Source organism: Vulpes vulpes, chromosome 12, assembly GCF_048418805.1.
Source record: "Vulpes vulpes isolate BD-2025 chromosome 12, VulVul3, whole genome shotgun sequence".
NCBI lineage: Eukaryota > Metazoa > Chordata > Mammalia > Carnivora > Canidae > Vulpes > Vulpes vulpes.
Window position 1 is genome coordinate 162,749,735 of NC_132791.1, and position 23,693 is coordinate 162,773,427.

The 23,693-nt window shown below is 53.9% G+C and overlaps 1 protein-coding gene across 45 annotated transcripts in view; it reads left to right on the forward strand.

Moving 5' to 3' along the window:
- CAMTA1 (calmodulin binding transcription activator 1) overlaps positions 1-23,693 on the forward strand; it is an 845,853-nt gene that overhangs the window by 762,080 nt on the left and 60,080 nt on the right. For all 45 annotated transcript variants that reach the window (XR_011996026.1, XR_011996024.1, XR_011996025.1 and 42 more), the window contains 2 exons: positions 914-1,040; positions 6,458-6,592. Coding sequence is in view for 31 of the 45 variants with exons in the window: in XM_072731150.1 (XP_072587251.1) it covers positions 914-1,040; positions 6,458-6,592 (262 nt within the window). In the remaining 14 variants the exon portion in view is untranslated. The remainder of the gene's footprint in view (positions 1-913; positions 1,041-6,457; positions 6,593-23,693) is intronic.

A 23,693-nucleotide genomic window follows, 5' to 3' on the forward strand; every position in this document is an offset into this window, starting at 1 on the left:
GAGAGTGTCTCTCTGGCGGGGCCAGTAGTGGGAGAGCTGGGGTCTGGCCTCTCTGGCCTGGAAAGGTGGGGAAAGGGGCCTGCACCCTTCACTCCCTTCCACCCTCTACCCCCACCCCTAACCTCACCCCCACCCCCAGTCTCCAGTAGATATGCCGGTCAGTGTTCTGAAGCCTGGACACTAGGTGGCGCTCTCCACACTGTCCTGCGCAGGTGTGGGCCCCTTGCCGGGAAAAGTGGCTGGAGCCTGGGGGGGATGGGGGGCACCCAAGGAAAGCCAGAGAGGCCAGCCTCCCCAGCCCCCAGCTGTAAGTCCCTGTCCCACTCAGGGCCATCTCTGAGCCCAAGCCTTTCTCATCCACGCCCCTTCTCCCACCGCAGAAGCCCAGAAGCCGGCCCATCCCTACTATACCCTGAGGATCCTGCAGTTCTCCCTGTTTCCCCACCAGAACACCCCCACCCCTGGAGTGACACTGACGTGCTCAAGCCTGTTTTCAAAACTCGGAGTTCTGAAACCTGTCTGCACGTAAAATGACAGAGAAAGCTCCCTCCCTCCTCTCCCCTTCCCTCCAGGGCTCCTGCCTGGCCAATTCTCAGGAGTACCATGTGCTGAAAAGGAGTGAACAACTCTGTGCCACCTTCTGCCTAGAACCGAAAGTTCCTTTCCGCAGGAGAGGTCAGGGGTCAGAACTCCTGGTTGCCAGTGCAGATGCCAGCGGGGGTCCGCCCCTCCCTGCCCAGGCTTCCTCCTCCTGCTGCCATCCTGAAACAGCAGTTCTCAAAAGTCAGGGCACATTGTAGTCCAGTAGCGTGCATGTACACCAGGCACGGGGGGTGGGAGCAGCCTGGAAGGCCGGCTTCCCTGTCCCTCGCTCTGTGGCTGATGCTCCTCTCTGCCCCTCTGTCCCCTCCAGGGAGGAGTGAAGGTTCTCATCACAGGCCCATGGCAAGAAGCCAGCAATAACTACAGCTGCCTGTTTGACCAGATCTCAGTGCCTGCGTCCTTGATTCAGCCCGGGGTTCTGCGCTGCTACTGCCCAGGTGAGAAGCCCAGCCCCCACCATGGGTGTGGGGGCCCCAGGAGCACCACATGGAGGGTCAGCCTGGGAGCGACCTGGGACCAGGGGCACCATCACTCTGAGCCTCCAGTGTCCTCTTCTGGGGTGGAGGGGTCCCAGACCAACTAGCACGATGTCATCTGTTTGGGCTCATGGCGCTCCTATCAGATGGGGTTACGAAGCCTGCTCAGCTGGGATTTTGAAGCAAACATGATGAGGGACTATCCAGACAGCCAGGAAGCCAGGCTGACACACCCAGGACTGGGCACAGCAGGAAGCCAGAGACACCTTCCACCTGAAAGGATCCCGGAGCTGGTGGCGGGAGCCAGGCAGGTAGAGGAGCCCCAGAGGAGCCCCATCTGGGGTCAGAGCAGCAACCAGGCAGCCCTCCCTCCTCTGGCCTGTGCCTCCCACAGTTACAGACCAGCAGAAGCCACAGAGGGAGAGACAGCCAAGCTGTTTGGTCCATGGGTCAGTGCCCCCAAGGCACTGAGCAGGTCAGAAAGAGGTGGAGAAGGCCTGGTCACTGTAGTGTGGGGGCAGGGGGGTCAAAGTGAGAATAATCTGCATGAATTCCTTGAGGACATGTGTACCCTGCACCCAGAAAAACTCACATGCACATAATCTGCTTCCAGTTTCAGGGGCAAGAACCCTTCTGCTGTCCCTGTCCTTTGCCCTCACTCACTCATTGCCATCTACTTAGCTTGACGTCCCTGTCTGGTCAACTCCTTGACCTCTGGCCATCACTACCTCCCCATGGGCCTGCCAGCTCCATGTGGTCAGCCTCTGTGTCTTTCCCAGTCACCAGGTGTCCCCAGGGCTTACAAGTGGCTGGCACATCACAAGACAGAGATCAGTATTTCTGAAGGAATTTGTTTCTAGAGCTCCTTTTCCAATCCCTGTGCTGGTGTTGGGGAGACTCTTCAGCTGACATTAGCTCCAGGGATGGCCCATCCAGCTTGCCCAGGCAATGAGTGGAGAGAGAGCCCTACCCCATGTTATCTGATGCCAGGGGATCTACAAAAGGAGAGAGCGCTCCCTGTGGGGGCTGAGGATTAGTAAAGAGAAGTGGGGACAGGGGGCTTAGGCTACCCCAGCTAACTGCCACTCCCCATACCATCCCCCCAGCCTGGGGCTCCTGAATTTACATGGAACAGTTTTCCTTCTGTCTCTCTCTTTTCCCTATGCAGCCCACCAGAGCAGAATGCTCCAGGGCTGGGTTCACATGTTAAGTCTCCACCTGAACTCAGCACCTCCTTCACCACAAACCTCTCAGGGAGTCAGGGACGGTGCCATTGGTGACCTCTCCCCTTATTGGTCTGCCCTCACCACTGCCTGGCTGGCCCCAAAGGACCCACTTAGCCCCCTGTGCTCCTGGGAGCCCCGCTTGGTCTGGAACACAGCCATCAGGATGCCAGCCCAGGCTGGGTCAGCCTCTCACAGCTCGGGCTACAAGGTTAATGCAGCTACCACTCCCCCACCGCCTCTACCCCGGGGGGTAGGGGGAGAGGGCAGCGTGTTATTACACTGTCCACTCACCACCTGCTGTTGGAATTGGACTGGCCTGGCCTATAAATAGAAGCCACTTCCTGTACCTGGTTCTGGCCTGGCTGCGGACCCAGACCTTGCCTGTCCTAGGTTATCTGACCTCTCCACAAAAAAGACCGGCCTTTGCATGCCCTCTGGACGATGTCCCAGGCCAGGACCTGGAGAGTTCTGGGTGGTGAAGCAGTCACACCACAGCATATCCCAGATCCACCAGTTACCATCTGGTGATGTTAGGTTGGTACTTGACCTTTCTGGGCCTCAATTTCTATATCTTAAAAACCACCTGCCAGATGGGTGAGAGCAGAGGTGAAGGAAGGACCATGGAGCACTTGATTCATAGGCTTAGTTCGCGAAGGTGCTCTAGGAAGAAAGAGCTCTAGCTCTTTGTTTCGAGGGGGAGAGGGGATCAGCGCTGTTAGGTCTCTCAGCAGGCAGCCGTCCTGGTCCCAGAGCATTCCTGGGTCCCAAGAGCTGGCATCAGAGTCCACCTAGGCTAGCATGTCTCCCAGTGGTTCAGGCTCCTCTAACACAGCATATCTGGAACCCGGGGATGGGAAGCCACAGGCTCAGGCAGAGACCAAGAGCCAAGGCCCTGCTGCTAGAGCACCATTTTGTTCTGCAACCAACTGCAAAGAGGGGGTCCCCTTTGGATGTCTCTGCCTTAAGGCCCAAATGAAAACATGTCACTCTGCAAGACAGTGCTGGATGTACACATGCACTCCTTCATTCATCAAATCATTTACCAGGCACTGGTAGGCATCTAAAATGTGGCAGAGCGTAAGGAGGGACAGAAGCCCCCACCCCTCAGCCCCACTCTGACCCCAAGGAGCAATCAGTCTAAGGAGGAAACAGGCAAACAGCCCCTACCCTGGGGAATGGTACAGGCTGCTTGGGCGCCTCTTCCAAGGGCTTGGGGACATGAGCTGATCTTGAAGAAGGAACACTTGAAGCCAGAACCCAACTGGCCTTGCCAGAAAGGAGGTGTCAGAGGCCTGTGAGCACAAGCCAAGCCACCTCAGGAGCTGGGAATGACACGGAGGAGGGGCATGGGGAGCGCACATGGCCGCCGCTCTCTAGCCTGGCACCCTGACAAGGAGACTGGACCCTGACCAGGAACATAGTCCCCCATTGTCACAGGCCACAGACAACATGCAGCATGGCATCCGCATCTTACAAGGTCTTAGCAGTGCTCCCAGAGCAGGAGAGAGACAACCAAGTCAGGGTGCTGAGCTCGGGGGGAAAGGTGAAGGAAGACTTGAGACTTCAGAAAAGGCCCCCTGGACTCAAGAGGAGACAGAAGAAGCCACCAACCAGAAGACTTGGCCAGCAGGACACCCCACCCTGGATTCCTGGGAGGTCGCCAAACGCAAAGGGTAAAAGTCAACACAAGGCGGGCAAGTGCACTGCGTTTTGAAGCAATTCATTCACCAAATGATTGAGTGGCCATACCATGCCAGGCACTGAGCTTGGCACTGGGCATGAAGGGGCAACCCATGCCCAACTCTCATGGAGCTTACATTTTACTGCAGGAGGCATAAAGAAACAAGGAGACAAAATCGCCAAGCAAGTCGGAGGGAGATAAGGTGGGGAGAGCTGAACATGGAAGAGCTGAAGAAGATGGGGGGGGGGGGCACCTAACCACATCCATCCTTCTGAGTCAGGGGAAGGAGCTTGATCTGGTCTTACTTGCAATGAGAAGCCATTAGTTTTAAGTAGGGAAGTGATGTGATCTAAATTATATCTTTAAAAGATGATTCTGGGTGTGTGGGAGAGCAGATTGTAGGGGGGAAGACCAGAAACAGGGAAGCCGTAGGAAGCAAGCAGAGGAGTGATCTTTCCCAACATAAAGGGGGGGGTGCTCCCTGGGCAACATATTCTCACCAGTTTCAGGTGAGAACTTTGGAATGTGGCCCCCCAAATCCATCCCAGCAGGAACAGGTAGGTCTCCGGGGGGGCTGAGCTTACCCTTAGCAGGACTCCAGGTGAGAAATGCTGGCAGCTTGGACCAGAGGAGTGGCCAGGGAGACAGAGACAAATAGAGAGACCAGGACTCACTGCCAGACTGGATGACAGGAGGGAAGGAGAACTGAGGAAGTGCCTGGGGGCCATGGCCTGCAAGGGCCAAGCTACTGGTCCAGGACCCAGGATACTATGATAGGTCCTCTCCTCTCCATTCTGTCTCTCTCTGTGGAAAGATGGGATGCTCTGAATCACCCACATTCCAGCATCGCTGCAGGTTGTACAAGTGCCAGGAGGTGGTGAAGAAGACAGCAGTTGAGGAGCTCCTTTGGGTCGGAACATCTGTCACAGAGAATCCTTGGGCTCCCCAGCCACCGGCCAAGGCCGGGAGGCCTGCTAATAGGTGCAGAGCTGAGCGGGCTCAGATGGGGTGCCTTCTTTCTGTTGTCTCAGATGCCCTTCTTTCTGTTGGTAAACCAGGCAAAACCCCAGGGAAGATGAATGACCATGAACTTGGAAGTCTGCTGGGGACACTGTCAGGGTCTCAGAAGGTTCTGGGCTTGGCTGGGAACTCCAGCCCAGAGAGACACCACAGGAGGGCCTATGGGACCTCCACTCATCATGGAGCCAGTTGATTCAGTTTGTGGTCTAGAGCTAAGAGCCACACCAGGATGGGAAGCAGAGGGGGAAAACCCACTGGTCACCCTTGGGCAGTGATGTCCTAAAGCCATGCTCTGGGGACAGTGGCATGATATGTATACCTGGGATGAACAGAGTCCACAGGTCAATGAGTTGGTTTTCCCATGGGAAGTCTGCATGAGAGGGAAGCCAGAGCTCTACTCTGCCCTGGGGAACAGCTGACTTGGACAGCTTTCTCAAGTCTGTAAGCTTCTGAAAGCCAAGAGCCCAAACAGTAACATGATCCCTGTGTGCGTCCTCCCTGGAAATCTGTTCTGGGGAGGCCCTGGGCACTGTATCTGGTGTTCCAAAAAAGCAGGGTAGAGAGCACATAACCCTGATGTCTACCAGAGGACGAGGCCTGGTGGGGTGGAGCAGCCTGTGCACCCATCCTGGCCCCTGGGTCCATCTCTGTCACAGCCCCCGAGATTTCAACAGGAGCCAGGTATCATCTTTAACCCCAGAAATGAAGCAGGTTTCTGCCAGGGGTGGGCTCTCTTCTTGCCAACAGTTAGAATGTCCCAGTTGTTTATTCAAGCAATACAGCCTTCACTGAGCCCTGTGTTGGGGACAGAACAGGTAATGAGACCCTCAAGGGCCTGCCTTCCCAAAGCCCACTGTCTATGCATTGGAGGGAGCTGTAAGATTCAAGCCAGCACCCCAGCTCGGCACCCGTGGGCCCAGAGTAACAGGCATGGCAGAGGCTCCTACCCTTATCAGGAAGGCAGAGAAATTTCTGAAAATACATGGAAGGCCATGCTAAGTGCAACAGGACAAGCTTGTAGGATTAAGTGAAACAGAGAAATAAGCACAAAGACCCCAAAGCAAATGCTGTACCCAGGTCCCATCTAGGATGGACAGGGTAGGGGAGAAGTCAGGCAGCCATGGGTCAGGCAGGGTTGGGGGTCATTCATTCATTCATTCATTCAGCAAATCCACACTGACTTCCCAGTACCTGCCCTCATCACGGAGCAGAGGAGCAAACAGGTAATATAATAACAGGTGTGGGAGTGATCACAGGGCACCCAACAGAGTCTGGGGTCCAGAGAAGTTTCCTGGAAGAAGAAGCACTACATTTGGGTCTCTAGGAATGAGTAGACAGAGGTTGGGATCACCCAATGAAGGGAGGGCACTCCAGGTTCCTGTATGATACATCAAGGTGAAGGGTGCTCACCCCCTGCCCCTCGCCCTGACCTCTCTTTCCTTTGCTTTCAGCCCATGACACTGGTCTTGTGACCCTACAAGTTGCCTTCAACAACCAGATCATCTCCAACTCAGTGGTGTTTGAGTACAAAGCTCGGGCCCTGCCCACACTCCCTTCCTCCCAGCATGACTGGCTGTCATTGGACGGTAAGAACAGCGCTCGGATATCCTTGCCAGGTGCTGAGAAAAAGGGACACTTGGGGACCCTGCACAAAGGGTGTGAAAAAGAAGGAAACTTCCTAACTTCCACTTAGGGCAAAAGTCTCCACTGTGGAAAGACCAACAGGGTCCCTACTCCTAATCTGGGTTTCTCTCTGGCATGGAATGAAGTATATGAGTTTGGGCCTGTGGCTATCACTCCTGCCAGGGGATACAGGTGGCCAGACAAGCCCCTGGGATGCTAAGAGAAGCAGGGTCTGAGCATCCTCTGTTGCCCCCTCCCCAAGCCAATTTCTAGGGTGTCCTGAACAGAGAGCCCCCAGTGGCCATCACCAAGCCCTGAGTCTCTTAGAGATGAAAGCATTGTGAGCAGCTGAGAGGAGGCATCTCAGTTCCCTTCATGTTCCAAGGCCCAGACAGGGGAGCTGTGTATTAAGTGCTTTTGCCTCATAGGGATAACAAGCCAAACCTCAAGGAAACCCTCAAATACTGGTCCCCCTGCAACTAGGCTGTTTCTACCTTAGCCTCTGCCCTGTGGGGCATCTGAAACAAGTCTAGGATCATCATCATGGCTGAGGGTGGAGGGCCAGGGAGCCCCAATGGGCTCAAATGGAGGAGACAGGACCTGCTGTCCAAGGCCAGCTCTCTGAGAGCCAATGGCCTTGAATATAAGTGAGCGTTGGCACCAAAGGCCCTGCAGAGAAAAGCTGCCAAAGACAGGTGGGGGATGCTTAGGTCAGAGGCTGCCCTTCCCAGCTTGTTCATGCCTAGCAGAACTGGCCTGGGGAGCTGGGCTGGTAGTCTGCTCTCCACCCCCAGATGGAGTGGAAGGGATGGCTGCACACGTCGGTGTCAGGTCAGCCAGCAGAAGGGCCGGTCTGTGGAGTCCTCCCAGAGATCTCATCAGCCTGAGTGTGGGCCGTGCCTAAGCCGACCCTGGGCCCTCTGCAGGGATCACTTCCCTAAGCACCTCTCCTCTGTGCACAACAGCCCTTTGCCTTATCAACTCTCAGGCTTCCCCTTGCTGCTGGCTGCTGGAGAGTTTCTGGGCTAGGGCACATGCCCTGAGCCACCCAATGTGCAAATCTCAGCCTGATCCCAGGCCAGCTCCAGCAGCGACAGGGTGCCTGGCGGCCACCCCGGCCACTGAATCCTCTGAGCTATTTCCCAGAGGTGGCTTTGGGTCAGCAGGCATCTGCACCCTGGCAGTAGCTGCGCGGGAGCACCGGGCTGGCCTTGGCAGCCACCCTGGGTGAGACCGAAGCCAGCCAGAGCTGTGACGATGACCTGCAGGATGTAACGGAGAAGGGCAGGGTGACCAGGGGCTCCCGTTCAGGAAATCCGGTTTCAGTTTTGCAGAACAAATGGGAAATGGAGCAGGGTACTCTGCAGAGTCCTGGCTCTCCCTGTGTGACCAGGTCACCTCACCAGGATGGACTGAAGGACATTGGGACAAATGGAGGACCTGCCTGGGATGTGGGAGCCCTTCAGAGAGCCAAGCCTCAGCCAGGCAGTAACTGGGAGCACAGGAAACATCAGCCAGCCCTCCCCACCCCACCCCAGAAGCCCAGGAGTGCAAACTGCACCAGGAGGTTATTGGTACAGCTTGGGGAGGATGCTGTGACCATGCAGAAGGGAAACCATCTCTGCTTCACTACAAAGACACCTCTGAGTCCTAGGCCATACATACCAGGTCCCTTAGGCAATGAGCAGGCTACCAAGCTGGACACCTGCTCCCCAGCAGCCCCTTCCCAAGGGGACGTGGAGCTCTGACCTCCAGAGGCCTCCAGTTGAAATAACATCCTGCAGCCCCTGACAAAACACACAGGGGAGAAGACAGGAGTTGGGGAAAGGACGTGGGAGGCCCACCCCTCTACAGAGAACAGATCGGAGCCCTGCAAGCCCTCGCGAATCCCACTCCCTTCGGTCTTGGCCAGGTGTCCTTTCAAGGAAGGGGAAGGTGGCCAGAGCAGAGCAACCGTGAGACCCCTTCTCTAAAGGAATACAAGTGCCTCATCCAGCCCGAAGGGAAAGTTTCCCAGGATTTCACCAGCCTGATCAATAATAACCGTGCGGGGAGGGGGAGCCGGAACTGCAGCCGCAGCGCCAAGGCAAAATGTGCCCCGTCAAAGGGGACAGCCGGGAGGCACAGCCCTGAGGGTAGGGGTCTCCGGGCCTCCGGGCCAGCCCCGGGGCTTGGCAGCCAACTTCGCGCGGGGGACGCGGCGCAGGGACCAGGCCGCCGGCAGCCTTCCTCTCAGCTCTCCCCTCCCGCCCCCACGGTTACTGGGCAGGTTCGCCCTGGGAGCCGCCGGGAGGGGGGACGCGCGTGCTGCGGCGGCGAGGGGGAGGCGCGGGGGTGCAGAGGGGAGGGGGAGGCACCGCAGCGCGGGGGTGCAGAGGGGAGGGGGCGAGGCTCCGCAGCGCGGGGGTGCAGAGCGGAGGGGGCGAGGCTCCGCAGCGCGGGGGTGCAGAGCGGAGGGGGCGAGGCTCCGCAGCGCGGGGGTGCAGAGCGGAGGGGGCGAGGCTCCGCAGCGCGGGCGGCGCGCGTGCACACACACAGACACGCGCACGCCCAGGCCCGCACATGCGCGCACGCAGGCCCCCGCCCCCCGTGCTCTGCAATGCAGGGGCGCCTCGCCGGCCGGCTGGCACCGCCGCACCTCGCGCCCGCCCGGCTGCCGCAGGGCCCCGCGCCCCCGAGCGGCCGCGCCACTCCCCAGCCCCACGGGACGGCCGGCGGCGGGGAGCGCGGTGCGCTCCGGCCCCGCGGCCCCGCTCCCCATCGCGGGGCTCTGTGCCCCTCCCCCAGCCCAGAGGGGCAGAGATGCTTGGGGAAGAGGATTTCTGCCTTCATCTGATTTTTTTGAATGGACGTTTGCCAGACGAAGGGCCGCGTGGGGGCACGAGTGTGGAGCGCGGCGCATCCGCACAGGCGCGCGGCCGTGGTGGCGCAGCCTTTGTCCTCCCGCACGGCCTTTGTCTGAGCCGCAGGGCCGGGTGGGGGGCAATCCCCGCCCCCCCGGCGGGGCATCGGTGCCATGGCCCCAAAATCTTAGCTGAGCGCGGCCATCCGGACGGAGACCTAACGAGGAGATGGGGTGGGGGGAAAGGGGGTGCTCCCGCCGCCACTTAGCTGGGGCCGACCTTGGGAAACGCAGCACATCCAATCCCAGGAGCTGCAGCTCCTCCGCCAGACCTTGGCGGCTTCTCCTGCGTTACCCACCCACCCCCAGCCTCCCTGCCTGGACCCCCACCGCCTAGCCCGGCCTGGCGGGTTGCAGGCCACGGTGCACGTTTGTCCTGTGAATGCACGCGTGAGTGAACGAGTGCCCACCAGACACATCCGAAGAGCTCAATCCCGCCCAGTGGTCAGGAAGGCTTCCCCAACCTGAGACACGGAGCCTGAGCAGGCATCAGCTAAAACAGGAGGGATGAAAAGGAGTATCCCAGGGAGAAGGGGCAGCGAAGGCTGAGGAGATGCAGCGGTGGCTACCTTTGGCCAGGCCACTCTGAGAACTACCATTTTCATTATTTCTTACCCAAAGGTGCAAATTCAGAACAGATTTCCCCCCGGGGCCTGACCGCAGAGTGTCTGGGGCAGGCCAGCTGTGCCTTTGGGAGGGAAGCGGGACCTCTTATAGGCTACAGGCCCTCAGTGAGTTTACCCCAGAGATGTTTGTGGAGGGACTCTGGGAAATGTCTCTTCTTTCTGCCTGTTCTGGGTCCTGCAGACACAGCCGGGGATGTGCTGTCCCTGTGGATGGTCTCCCTGTGCCTGTGTTTGCAGAGAGTAAACCCAGGCCATTTGACACTGCGGCTCTGGAGCTGAGGGGGTGGGGCTCACATCTAGCCAAGGGCACTGGGACACCTTTAAGTGAGTCCTCTCCCTGGAATAGAAGATGAATGGAACTTCTGGGTGCACTGTTCTTTCTCTTGCAGCCATCTAATTCTTCTCAAAGCCAGATTGAGAAGCCCAGGGGTCCCTCTGGCCCCACCCCCACCCCACTGGCCCCTTTCTTGGAACCCTACTAAGCTGCTTAGACTTAGACTCTATTTTCAATTGCTTCGCAGGCAGCTGAGCCTCTGCCTGAGCAAGAGGATTGGAGTGAGGCTTGGATGCAGCTTTCTTGGGCTCGACAGCTGGCCACCTGGGCAGGCCTCCTGTTGACCCTTAGGGGCAGGAGAGGGACCTTGTCATCTCCAGCAGAGTGGGGAGTAGGGGCTGGAACTGACTTTATCCACTAGGTGCCTGCTTCCTGCATAGGAAGCCTCAGGGCAGGATGGGCACTCAGCAAGGCCAGGGGAAGTTATCCAGTAAGCCAGCCTCCAGGGCAGCCTGCCTTGGAGTTAGACATCTGGAAAGATGGAGAGTAAGGAGAGCTACTCTCTACTAAGGAGGTGGAGAGAAGGAAAAGCAAGATTTGGCCTCCTGATTTGGCCTTCTGCTCTGACCAAACCCTCTATGCTAACAGATGGAAAGTGTGTAGCTGGGGTGGTTCCCAGCTCTGCCCCCCACCTCCATGCTGCTTGCCTTACACACACACACACACACACACACACACTGCATGCTCCTGCCAGCCTCTCCCTTAAAGCGGGTTTCTAAAAACAGCCTCCACCCACCAGGAGCCAGAGGCCACACATGACGTAGAGACCATGGGGGTAGTCCAGTAGCAACAGGAGAGGGCATTCCAGCTGTGAGACAGGCCCCCAGAAGCCTCTGGGTGTTTTTTCCCTCCCATAGTGACACTCCAGGGCCTTCTGATGAGTATACTATGCCAGCTGCTCCTGGCCTGGCTCCCTCCCTCCCTCCTGCAGACCCGCAGCCCACCTCCCAACTACCCACCTCTGCACTTAAGGTGTGATGCCCAACTGTCCACATAGGAGAACATGCATGGAGCCAAACAATTTAGTTGTAAATAATTTAAAATATCACTGTTTTATTAAAAATAAGACAGTTTCTTTTATGGAGCAGGATACAAAATTCACAAGACTTTTTAAGATAAGACATTCAGCAGGAGTGAATTGTCTTGACTTTGAAGAGCTGCCTTGAAGTATATCCATAGCCAGTGCCCCAGGGGCCCACCCTTACCTGCCTCTGGGAGGACTTTGGAGGAGAAGCTTGAAGGAGCACTGACAGGGATCCTCCCCAAAAGAAGTGGGTACTGCCAAGAGCCCTCTGGCACTCATCTGGAGTGGGTTAGCTCATGGGTCTCTGGGTACTTCTTTGCATGAGCTAACCTGCCTGGATGTGCCCCAGACCTCACTCCAGAGACAAGGTGGCAGCAGAAAAAGCTGATTTGACCTAGTCTTATATGTAGGACTTGAAGCTGAGTGCTGCCACAGTGCTACCCCCCTGTCTGACCTGCAGCCTGTCTGGCCAGTGCCTTACTTCAAAGTGTGGGTTCTCTTCCCATAATCAGTCTTTGTGCGGTCTGCATCATTATAGATTGGGGGTGTCTGTCCTTAGCCCTCCTTAGCCAGAAACCAAGGGGCCTGGTCCTCAGATGCCTCCTAGAGAAGTGATCTCCTGCTGTTGGCAGCTGGGGCCACACCAAATAGATCTGTATAGAGCTCTTCTGTGTGGCAGGGAATGGGTCACCTTGGAGCTCACCCGCCTCCTTACAGCAGTGACAAATGGTGCCCTGCAGAGAAAGAGCACTGAGGAGCAAGCCCAGCATCTGCAGAGGCCAAGGAGGCAGCCTCTGCATCTTCATTCTGGCTGTTGGGGCAGGAAGCAGAGTAAAATCCATGTGGGAGCCCCAGAGCTCCGCCAGATGTGGGCGCTCTTGTAGTACTGGCTTCCCAGCTACCTGAGGGTAAGGTGGCTTATTTTGAGGCATCAAGGTAGGGGGCTCAGGCCCTCTGGTGGTCAGTATCAAGCAACTTATCCTTGACCATCACATTCATTTCCTGGGCCACCATAACAAAGGAGCACAGACTCAGAGGCTTAAAACAGAAATATATTCTCTCTCAGTTCTAGAGGCTGGAAGTCCAAAATCAAGGTGTCAGCAGGGCCATGCTCCCTCTGAAAGCAATAGAGGAATTCTTGCTTCTTTCAGCTTCTGGTGGCTGGTGACAATCCTTGACGTTCCTTGGCTAGTGACAACATGACTCCCATCTCTGTTTCTATCATCACACAGCACCTTGTCCCTGTGTCCTCATCTTCTCTTCTTATAAGTGTACTAATCATTGGCTTAGGGCCCACCCTATCCAGTATAAACTCATTATAACTACTTATATCTATAATTAACTAATAACAAAAACTTTATTTCCAAATAAAGAATTCTGAGGCAGAGGGAGAAGAGAGTGCCCCAGGAGAAAGCAGGCTACTTGGACATTCACAGAACATTCCAGAAAGAGCCTGTGATAGAAATTGAGAAGGAACAGTCAGGGGAGTTGAGGGACCAGGAGAAGGTGGAGTCACAGAGCCTATGGTCTGGAGAGCCTCACAATGGGGATGGGACACCCAATGGGGTCAGAGGTACTGAAAGCCCCCAAATTGAATGGCAGTTAAAAGGCAATGGGGTGCTATCTACTGGGCCACTCTCTTCTCCCTGAGGGCTTGCCCTCACCCGGAGCTCCCTTTATGGTATAGGAAGGTAAAGGTGCACTATCTTCTCCCTTGTGCCTCTTCTCAGATCCAGAACCATCCATCTAACTGTCCCCCAGGAACAGCTTGGCTCAGATTTCTCTGGGGCAAAGTCAACATGTCACAAATCTTATTCACTACCATTCTTTTGTTGCCCTCTGCAACCCCCATCTCCTACAACATTCCCCACCTCAGTGGACAGCCTGACCCCGGAAGCTGGGAGTCACCCCAAAACCCCTTGCCCAACCCTGTCTGCACCCCATTGCCATCCTAATGCTTTTGTCCTGCCAATCTCCCCTGCCTCCCTGCATACCCTGTCCACCACCTTCATGCAGCCCAACGTAACCTCACATGTGCTGACTAGTCCTCTGGCCTTTCATCTTGCCTCCTTTCACCAGGGCCATCAGCTCTTCATCTACTGTGCACCGGACACTGCTCTAGGCTCTGGAAAACCTTTATTCTCATGGAGTTTATATTCCAGTGGGAAGGAGAAACAACAAATAAATCACAAAGGAAAATATCAAGGCACTTAAAATGGTGGCCTAAAAAAATAAAATAAAATAAAATAAAATAAATAAAAAATAAAATGGTGGCCTAGTAGAGGGTGCCAGGGTGGCTACTCAAGGTTTGGGGGGGCGGGTGGCGGTCCAAGGAGGCCTCTATGGGAAGACAATATAATAGGAAAAGAGCCAGCCACAGTAAGAGCATGGAAAGAATATTAAAGGCTGAGGGAATAAGAAGAACAAGGCCTCCAGGGAGAGAACAAGCTGATGAAGCCCCTGCAGCTGAGCAGAGTAAGAGGGTATAGGGGAGTGAGACAAGTCTAAGGAGGTCAGCAGGGGCCAGGCCACGTGCAGCCCATCAGCCAAGGCAGGGAGCTGGAATTTTATCCTGAGGACAAAATTGGGGGCCACGGGAGGGTTTTATGCAGGTGAGTCAACACCCTCAGGTTTATGTTTTTCTGATCCACAGCCACCTGACACTCTCACATCAGTGCAGGCAAGATATGATGGCGGCCCCCAAGGGGGCCAGTAATGATGAATCCCAAGAGACACGGTTTGGGGTCTGGAGGTAGAGTCAAGGCTTCTGTGGATGATTTAAACATGGAGAATGAGAGAGACGATGGGTCATACCTAGGCTTGGGGCTTGGTGGGTACGGTGGATAATTCCCTGAGATGGAGGAGTTTGAAGAAGCAACAGGTTTGGGAGATGGGGAGTGAGGAGTTTGGTTTTGCTCATGTTGTGCTCCACTGCCTTATTAGGGTCACCAAAAGTACTTTGGAAGTCTGTAGGCCAAGGACAGTCAAGAATGGAGATTAGTTTTAGGAGTCATCGGCTCATAGATGGAATTTAAAGCCATGGGCTAAATGCCATTGCTCCATGAAAGAGTGTAGATAACAGAGGGTGGGTGGGTACAGGGTCCACCAAATATCTGGCTCCCCCAGATATTTGGATGTCAACAGAAAGGAGCTGGCAAAGAGTCTGGGGAGAAGCAGCCAGCAAGTCAGGAAGAAGATGGGAGGACATGACCCCAGGGAGGCTAGGAAAAGAGGGGCTGTCACCAAAAAGGCTGTGGGCAGCTGTGTCACCTGCCAGGTGAAAGGTGAGGCAGAGCATTCTGGGTAGAGGAAGCCACATGGAGGGAGATCCTCAGGCAAGAGAGAGCCATGTGAGTTGAAAGAACCCAGAGAAGTGGCTGAAAGCTCTGGATGAGATGGTGCCAAACCTGTCTCTGAGCTCAGAGCCGTGGCCTTCCCCAGTCCAGGGCAGGACAAGAAGGCCCAGGAGCCTCTCCGCCTCCTACCTGACCCAGGAGGTCTTATGCCTCCAATACCTCTGCCCTTCCTTGTGCAGCAAGAGGAAGGACAAGGCCTGCTTTGCCTGTCTGGCCTTCTGGTATTAGCCCAGAAAGGCAGTTTTCCTGTCCCTGGACCCAGGGAGACATCCTGCAACTGCTCTGAATTCCTGGGACAAGCTCTTTCCCACTTGTTCCCCATTGGGGTTCAGGGACTGGGGGTGAGCTCAAGGCAGGAACCAACTGTGACTTATCACCGAAGGGCATGTGGCTGTCAGACCCCTTCAAGACAGCTGTCAGCCCCAACCCTGATTGTGGCTGGAATACAGGAATCGTGTGGATGGGCTCAAAGACTGCCTGGCAAGCCCACTCGGGCAATTGTACCCCTAGCTCCTCATATGATTGTATCAGACGCCCATTATCCTATCACACAGCATTTGGATGTGGGCAGCTATGCTCCAGAAGCTATAGCCTCAAAGAGAAGCCTCTTGGCAAAGCTGGGACCCCAAGGAGACCAGAAGACCTGGTACAGACAGCAAGCCAGTGTTTTGCTGGCTTCCTTATCCTTTCCTGGGATCTGGCTTCCTGACTCACCTCCCTGGAAAAGAGTGGAGATGTTGATCTGTTTATCCAGCACTGAGGAGCAATGATCCTAAGACTTCGACACTCAGAATGTCACCAGCAAGGAGAAGAGGCAGCTGCCCCTGGCCTCCTGGAGGAAGTGAGTCCCGGAGGTCCCAGACAGGGTAAGGGGAGACACCTCTCTGCAGTCCAGCTCCACACAGGACTGAGCAGGCCAGATAGCCTCTGGCTGGGGCTAAGAGCAGGTCCTCTCCCTTTAAAAGCTCCTAAAAATACACACATTTCTGATCCATCTAAGCAGCCTGATGACCTTGTCCCTGCCTGTGACAACAAGCCATTCAAAATAGTCTGACAGGCTGAAGACTGGCTTCCTCTACTGCAGTAACCTGCTGACGCTTTACACTTGTGAACCCAAAGTCTTTTGTTTGAGAACAAAAAGTAGCAGGCAGGTATGTGTCAGATGTTCCATGCTTATTAAGAATAACAGGAGACATTTAAAAAATCAGCGGCAGAGGGGAAATAGTTGACACACCAGAAACAAACTTAGAATCTTCGGGAGTTAGAACTTGAAGGAAGCTCAGTCAGCAGGTAGTCCAACCTCCTCATCCTTTTGGCAGAAATCTGGGCCCAGAGAAGGGCGGTGACTTGCCCCAAACCATCAATAAATCAGAACAGAAGCCCCTCCTGACCCTTAGCCCAGCGAGCTCCCCTCCCTGCACAGCCAGACTCATCAAAGCTCTGGGAACCAGGATGCAGGTGGGGAGGAGAAATGAGCTGGCTCGAAGCCACGGCTGGTGTGGTGGACTGTGGTTTCCTTCCCTTGGTCCACATTTGCTCAGGTGTCGGGGCTGAATGAGCTGATGCCCCTTCCCATGATTAGCACTGACGAGAGAGTGGGAACCATGGGCAGAGGGACTGGTTCTGACGGCAGAGGGGAGGCTCCCCAAGCGTCCTTTCTCTTGTCCAAGTCCGTGATGTGCTGGTGACGAGAGCAGGGCACTCAGCCCCAGTCCTCATCCCGTTCAGCAGCACCAGCATTGAGAAGAGCTGGTGACAACTTGTGTCATTTCAGTGACATCAAGCTGCATCCGGTGGTCTTGACACACAAGGGAGAGCTGGCATACCTCTGAGCCACCATGACTGTCTCTCTCTGCAGAAGCTGCTTCTTAGAACAGAGCTGCCCACCCAGGGGTTACAGCAGGCTGACATCTGAGTCCCTGCCACCTGCCAGGCCCTTCCCATGAAGCGTTTAGGTGGATCAATGCACTAAACTTCCAGCAGCCTGCAAGGTCCCCCATCCTCCACATGAGGACATGACTCCACCCACCTGCTCTTGACTTCTACACAGTGGGAATTAGAAGCGTCCCTTGTCCCTACTCTTCTCTTCCCATGATGCTCTCTCTCCAGCCAAGCAGTTTGCAAATTAGTACCTTCAAGCCCCACAGGGGTTCCTCCCCCTGGGTCTGTTGCTGTCCCATCTTAGGCTTTTCTTATCCCAGACATGCGCCAGGGCCTCCCAGTTACCCACCACTTTCTTTCCCTTCCCATCCATGCTCTAGGCCACTGATTACATTCAGAAAGGATGGATGGAGCACCCACTGTGTGCCAGGTGCTGTGCAAGGTGCCGTCTGCCAGAAGAGACAGCCAGGAAGACAGGCAAATATAACCTGGGTGTAGTGAGATCTGTTAGGGAAGGAGGGATGGGGCTGCGGGAGCACTGGCTGGGAGGGAGGGAGGGGTCCTCTGTTCCTTGGCAAGGTCTGGATAAACTCACTTTCCAGCGTAGTCGGATACAGACCCTTTGTAAGCTGGCCTCAGCCTGCCTTCTCAGCTCATCATCAGCCCTCCCTGTCCCCTGGTAATGCTCCACTCTGCTCTCTACTACAATACTCAGATTTCCCCCTATGTACCATGCTGTTTCCCACCTCTAGATCTTCGTAAGGACTTTCCCTCTGATCCCGTGAGTCTCTTCCCTGTGATCAATTTAGAGAACCTCTGCTCTATTGAAAACATCTACCCTAAGCCCCCTCCCCTATAAAAGCCAATTCTCCACCTCATCCTCTTTCCCTCATATGCAGGGTGCCTTCTTTTTTCCTGGCTTTCCCATCACACTTGATAAATTCCTCCATTAGTGATTATTCTTTATAATCATTTATTCACTAACTGTTTGATGCCAGGCACTGGGCCAAGTGCTGGAATCAAAACAAATGAACAAAACCAGAGGAGGTGCCTGTGCTCAACCAGTTTACCATCTAGCGGAAACAAAATCAGACCTGGCCTCCAAGCCTTCCCACAAACAAGAGCTTGGGGAGCTTGTAATGGGGGGATGACTCCTCAGGACATCTGGGAGTAATTTCTTGAAGAAATGATCTGTGAACTGAGATCTGAGGAAGGAGATGTTAGCTCCATGAAGAGAGGATGCAAGAATGTTCTAGGCAGAGGGAATAGCATGCACAAAAGCTCTGTGGTGGGAGGGAGCCCCATGAGTATAAGGGAGCCTCACCACATGAAGGCTGGTGAGGTGGAGAGGGAAGTGGGGATCAGAGCACAAAAGCTAGTGGAGTGCTCAAGGACAGGACTGTGTGGGTCAAGCTAAGAAGAGATGGCTTTGTCCCCAAGCAGAGGGCAGACACTGAGGGTTTGAGAGGCAGTGACATGGCCAGGTGTGCATTTCAAGCTCTCTTGGCTGCTGTTTTGAGAGTGATGGAAGGGGGTTCAGAGCAGGTGGTTTAGACCAGTTAATCCTCCAGCCTGAAAATGATGCTGTGCTTGGTGGTTCTAGAGAGAAGGGACAAACTCAAGAGACATTCAGGAGGTGGCATCAATATTAATTGTAGGTAGATTAGTTATGAGAGTTCTGTGTCATTCACCCTGGAGAGGACTAGTCATAGGTTGGGCTAAATTTGAAAGGCCTTTGGGACATCATGTGAAAAATCAATAGTGAGTGAGTGGATGTTGGCTCCAGAGCTCAGAGAAGCATATGGGCAGAAGAGAGAAATCTGTGACCAGTCTGCATAGAGGTGGCATTGGGCGAAATGGGACAAGGGGTGTGGATGAAGTTCACAAAAGTGAGAATATAGCTGAATCCTAAAGCCAAGGACTTTTGTCTTAATTATCATCATACCTCAAGAGACTGGGAACACAGTAGGTACTCAATAAATATTTCTTCAAGAGATAGATAGATGGACATATGGATAGATGGACAGACGGATGGATGGATGGATGGGCAGATGGATGGACTGATGGACAGCCAATGGTGTTTGGTGACCATCATTGTCACTGCTGACTGCTGACTGCTGACCTAAAGGCTGTAGCATCCCTGATGTCAAGCCAGGCTGGGGAGGGTGTCCAGAACTGACCCGGCACCATGGCCTCCTGAGAGCCACTCTGCTGGACCCATGGCTTTATAAGTTAACTGTGCATGTTCCTGCCTCTGGGAGCTCATGGCCTAGGACCCAAAACAAACATGTAACACAACTGGTGTGATGAGTGCTCCATAGAGGCAGGTTCTGAGTGTTATGGGAGCAGGTGAAAGAGCCAGGGGTATCCTGTGGGGTATCTGTGCCCCCATCAGGAAGGAAATGTGTTTGATAGGGGCTGATCCTACATGAAAACTTAAATGTTTGCTAATAGACGTGGTCTCCATATGTAGAAAGAATGTGAGAGAGTTAACCAACTGTGAGGTTAGAGGGCGCACAATCCATACCAGACCACCCTCACTTCTGATACGAACTGTAAGTTCTGGGGTCCCTAAGTCTTTGCTCAGATTTGCTAATGCACTGAAAGGATTTACAGAACTCACAAAAGTTATACTCAGTTACAGTTTATTACATCAAAAGGATACACATTAAAACCAGCCAAGGGAAGAAGTATAAAGGGCAGAGACCAGAAGGCCACCCTGTGGAGTTGTGGACAGTGTTTGTTTGCCCAGCAACCATGTGGGACAGTGTTCCTGGAGTATCATCACCAACTAAGGAGGCTCACAGGAGCCTCGGTGTCCAGGGCTTTTATTGGGGCTCCATTACAGGAGCATGAGCAATTGCCCACCTAGCTGATCTCCAGAGGTGGCCGACACTGTGTGACCAAAAGCCCCCACCCTAAATCACATTGTTGGTCCTTTTAGTGTGGCCAACCCCACCCTACAAATATCCCCTGGGACCAGCCCTTACTTTAAATCATATTGTTAGACAACCAGTCACCCAAGGCCTCCAAGCAAACAAAGACACTCCCATAAAGCTTAACATTCCAAGGGCTTAGAAATCATCTCTCAAAGGCGGGGATAAAGGCCAGACTTCTTTTCGGGGCAACGTTAAATTTTTTACTGAGGAGGACAGTACCTCCTCCTTCTCTGTTCCCACCTGCTTTCACCTGCCTCCCCTACTCCTCACCACAACAGACCAATTTCTTTCCCATGTCTTTGTTGAGAGAGGAAATGTGTGTTTTCTGTTGTCTTTTTTTTTTTTTAAAGATTTTATTTTATTTATTCATAGAGACAGAGAGAGAGAGAGAGAGAGAGAGAGGCAGAGACACAGGCAGAGGGAGAAGCAGGCTCCATGCAGGGAGCCTGACGTGGGACTCGATCCAGGGTCTCCAGGATCACGCCCTGGGCTGCAGGCGACGCTAAACCCCTGAGCCACCGGGGCTACCCTCTGTTGTCTTTGTTGCTGTTGTTTTTGAAGTGTTGCCCCCACACAGATCTTGTGTAGTCTTCAGCAGTTCTCTGGGGCCAAAGAACACATTTTTTTAGGAAAAATGGCTGGGGTGAATACCTTGTCTTCTGCAGAGAGTATTGTCCAAAGCTCAAGATTTCCTAGGCAGAGATGCTAAAATAAGTAGATTACAGATCAGTCTACCAAACTGAATTAAGGAAGAAATTCTAGAAGGCTTTGATGGCCAAGCTTATTATTCTAACATATTATTTCAATTACCTCTTTAAATTACTCACCTGTGCCACAGCCTGTGATGGTCTGTAAATGAACCTGCATCCCATCTCCATCCTGCAGACGGCACCCCAGGCTCTAGCAATGTTCTCTTCTTCCTAAAGTGTTCTCCTGATGGCTCCACTTGCTGCTGCAGGGTTATGAGCAGCTCCATTTGGAGCAGCCTGGCCTCCTCCCTCCTGCCCTCTCTCCCGTCTTCCTCCTGGATACTGGGGACTGGGAGCCTGGAAGAAGCCCCAGAACCAGTTCCCCCTCTCCCAACAGTGCTCCTCTTTCTTCTGCCAGTACTGGTGGGAATGGATCAGACCTTGCAAATGGTGACCAGCTGGGTACAGTTGGGGATCTCAGAGCCAGGACAGTAATTCAGAGGCAAGTAATTCACCTCTAAGAGAAAGGGAAGACATAGAGGCGGCATTCACAGCCACCTTCGAGGATGTTAACAATTCAGTGTGATTCTTCAGACTCAATGCTCTAATTTTATAAGCTCAGTGATGTTTATTAGGACATTGGAAGGCCTGGCCTGGGTCACGCAGGAGCTGTGAAAACCAGTGGAGCTCCGTTGTGTACCTCCAACAGAGTAGGTCCTGCACAGGGGTGCTATGGAGCCACCCCAGAACCACTGCAAGCACAGCCTCACGGGGCTGGGCCCGAGGCATACAAAGCCCCCACTTATCTGCAACTTGGAGATGGCTAATGCATTCATCACGAGTCTTTGCGCTCCTCACTTGAAAAGCAGCAGGAGAGAACCAGCTCCCAGCAGAAAGCAAATATGCAGCAGGAAGTCTGACTCCAGGGCCTGATTGCAGTTAAAGACATCATTCCTCCCCTGACATCCCCGTGTTTGATACCTAGGAAGAAAGTGAGTGGGTGCTCATTTTATATTTCCCATGTTACTTAAAAGTGAGTTAAAGCCAGGAGGATCGTTGGGCGGGGCTGCATTTCTTGTGATGGTGCTCAGGGCATTTCTCTTTGGAAATGGATGGATGGTGCTTCTCAGGCCCATGGGTAACAGAGCCATGCTGGCTTACAGGTCCTGAGGAAGCCAGTGAGCTGCAGGCCTATGCGGGGTCGTGGCCACAACATGAGGGTCCACAGCAGAAACATGACCTGAGGTGTCAAAGAGAGATGAGCTGGGGGTGTGCATGACACATACCTGCTTTTTTTCCCCTGGTCCCCTTTTTGTTTTCCTCACTTTAGCGCCAAAGGGATCTAAAACTCCCTGAAGCTAATGTGTCAGCTCTGCTTCTCTGACATGCACAAGAGGGGTACAGGTCTAAATTAGAGACCCGTACAGGTGCACTGGTCTCTAATTGTGCCTTCTCTTTTGACTGCTTTTTTCTTCTTTTGGTAACTCAGAACACGACGTGGTGCGACAGCATTCCCGGGTGCCATTGTGACCTCAGTAATTATTATTCCTAGGCAGCCGCTAGTTGCTTCCTTAAAAGGAGAACTTTCTAACTCTTGCTTTCACTGGTGCATGAGCTTCAGGTTTGGGTAGGCAGCAACCGTCAGGTTGGTGATCTCAAAGCGGTTTTCATCCTAAATACAACATATGGATCTTCGGATTCAATTGTTGCCTATGGGAACACACTCTTTTCTCTTTAATCAGATTTCCACGTTAAGAAAGTGTGGCATCTATTTTGTGAAAAAGCACACCATGGCAGTTTTAATAAGTGCATTCTGAGGGTACCTTTCCAGTAAACACCTCCAATCACAAGCATGACTCCATTGGTCGTGGGTGCACGGTAGCCTCTTTTGAAGGCTGCCTCGAGGAGAGGCCTCGAGGAGAGGCCAGCAGGTGCCCAGGGGGCACCTGTGGTGCTCTCTCACACCCTAGGCACCCAGACTTCCTCAGCTCCTTACCAGAAGGATTCTGGGGTTTGGGCTCTGCTTTGGCAAGAGTGGCATTGAAGGGGGAGCCATAAGAGAGACCCACGAATTCTTGAGTATCTGTAAGCCCTTAGGCAGGCAAAGAGATGCATGGAAGCGTAGGGAGCTGTGCATAGAAGAAAGAGTTTGTATTCATTCACTCGGGCAGCCATAACAAAATACCATAGACTGGCGGGGTTAAACCATAGAATTGTATTTTCTCGCAGTTCTGGAGGCTGGGAGTCTGAGATCAGGGTGTCAGCAGGTTTGGTTTCTTCTGAGGTCTCTCTCCTGGGCGTGCAGATGATCACTTCCTCACCGTGTCCTCGCATGATTGTTCCTGTATATGCTTCCATCTCTGGTGTCCCTCTGTAGGCCTAAATATCCTCTTATAAGGAGAGGACACCAGTCACACTAGATGAGGGCCCACCCTAACAGCCTCATTTTAACTGAATCACCTCTTCAAAGGCCCTATCTGCAAATACAGTTATGTTCTGAGGTACTGGGGGTCAGGGCTTCAACACATGAATTTGAGGGGGACACAGTTCAGCCCAAAACAGAGTTATTATCCAAAAATGGGAAGTCCTGCTGGAAGAGGATTTCATCACTGCCAGGAGGGCTCTTCTGAGGCCCTAGACGCTCCCTCTGAGGTTTCATGGAGGCCCATCACTCAGACACCAGGGCTTCTGCTAGTTTTCTGACTATCTTGGCCAAGGTGTGGGCCAGTTTACCTTGTTCCATTGTTTAGCTAAGACAAAGTGCCAACACTTTTTGGGCACTAGGCTGTGAGCTTCACAAATATTTCACTGAGGCCTTACGATGAGCCTGTGATGCAGCCACTGTTTTCATCCCTGTTTTACAGATGGGCACATCAAGTCCTAGAGAACAGACCCTTTCCAGGTGTCAGAGCTGGAACACATGAGTGCCCAGGCCCTTCTGACTCCTGAATAGAACACTCACTGCATGGATGCTCTGCATTCTAGGGATTTTAGGCTCCTGGTTCAAATAAAGCACAGGCCGACTGGCCCGACATGACCCTAACTCTTTGACTAGATCTGAGATGTACCTCCAGCCACCAGAGGGTGGCTGTCAAGTTGACTGGCATGCCTTCAGGAAGGGGGCTTGGAGGAGGGAGGGACACTAGCCCTGTCAGCCAAGCAGCCAAGCCTGCCCTTGCCTCCTTGTTCACCTGGCTGTGCCTGACCCTATACCTGTGTGTCTCTAGCTCCCTGTGAAGTTGAACAAAGAAGCAGCTAAGAGCTCCAGCTCCAGAGCATGGGGGCTCATAGTGGTGGGGTCTCTGCTACTCAC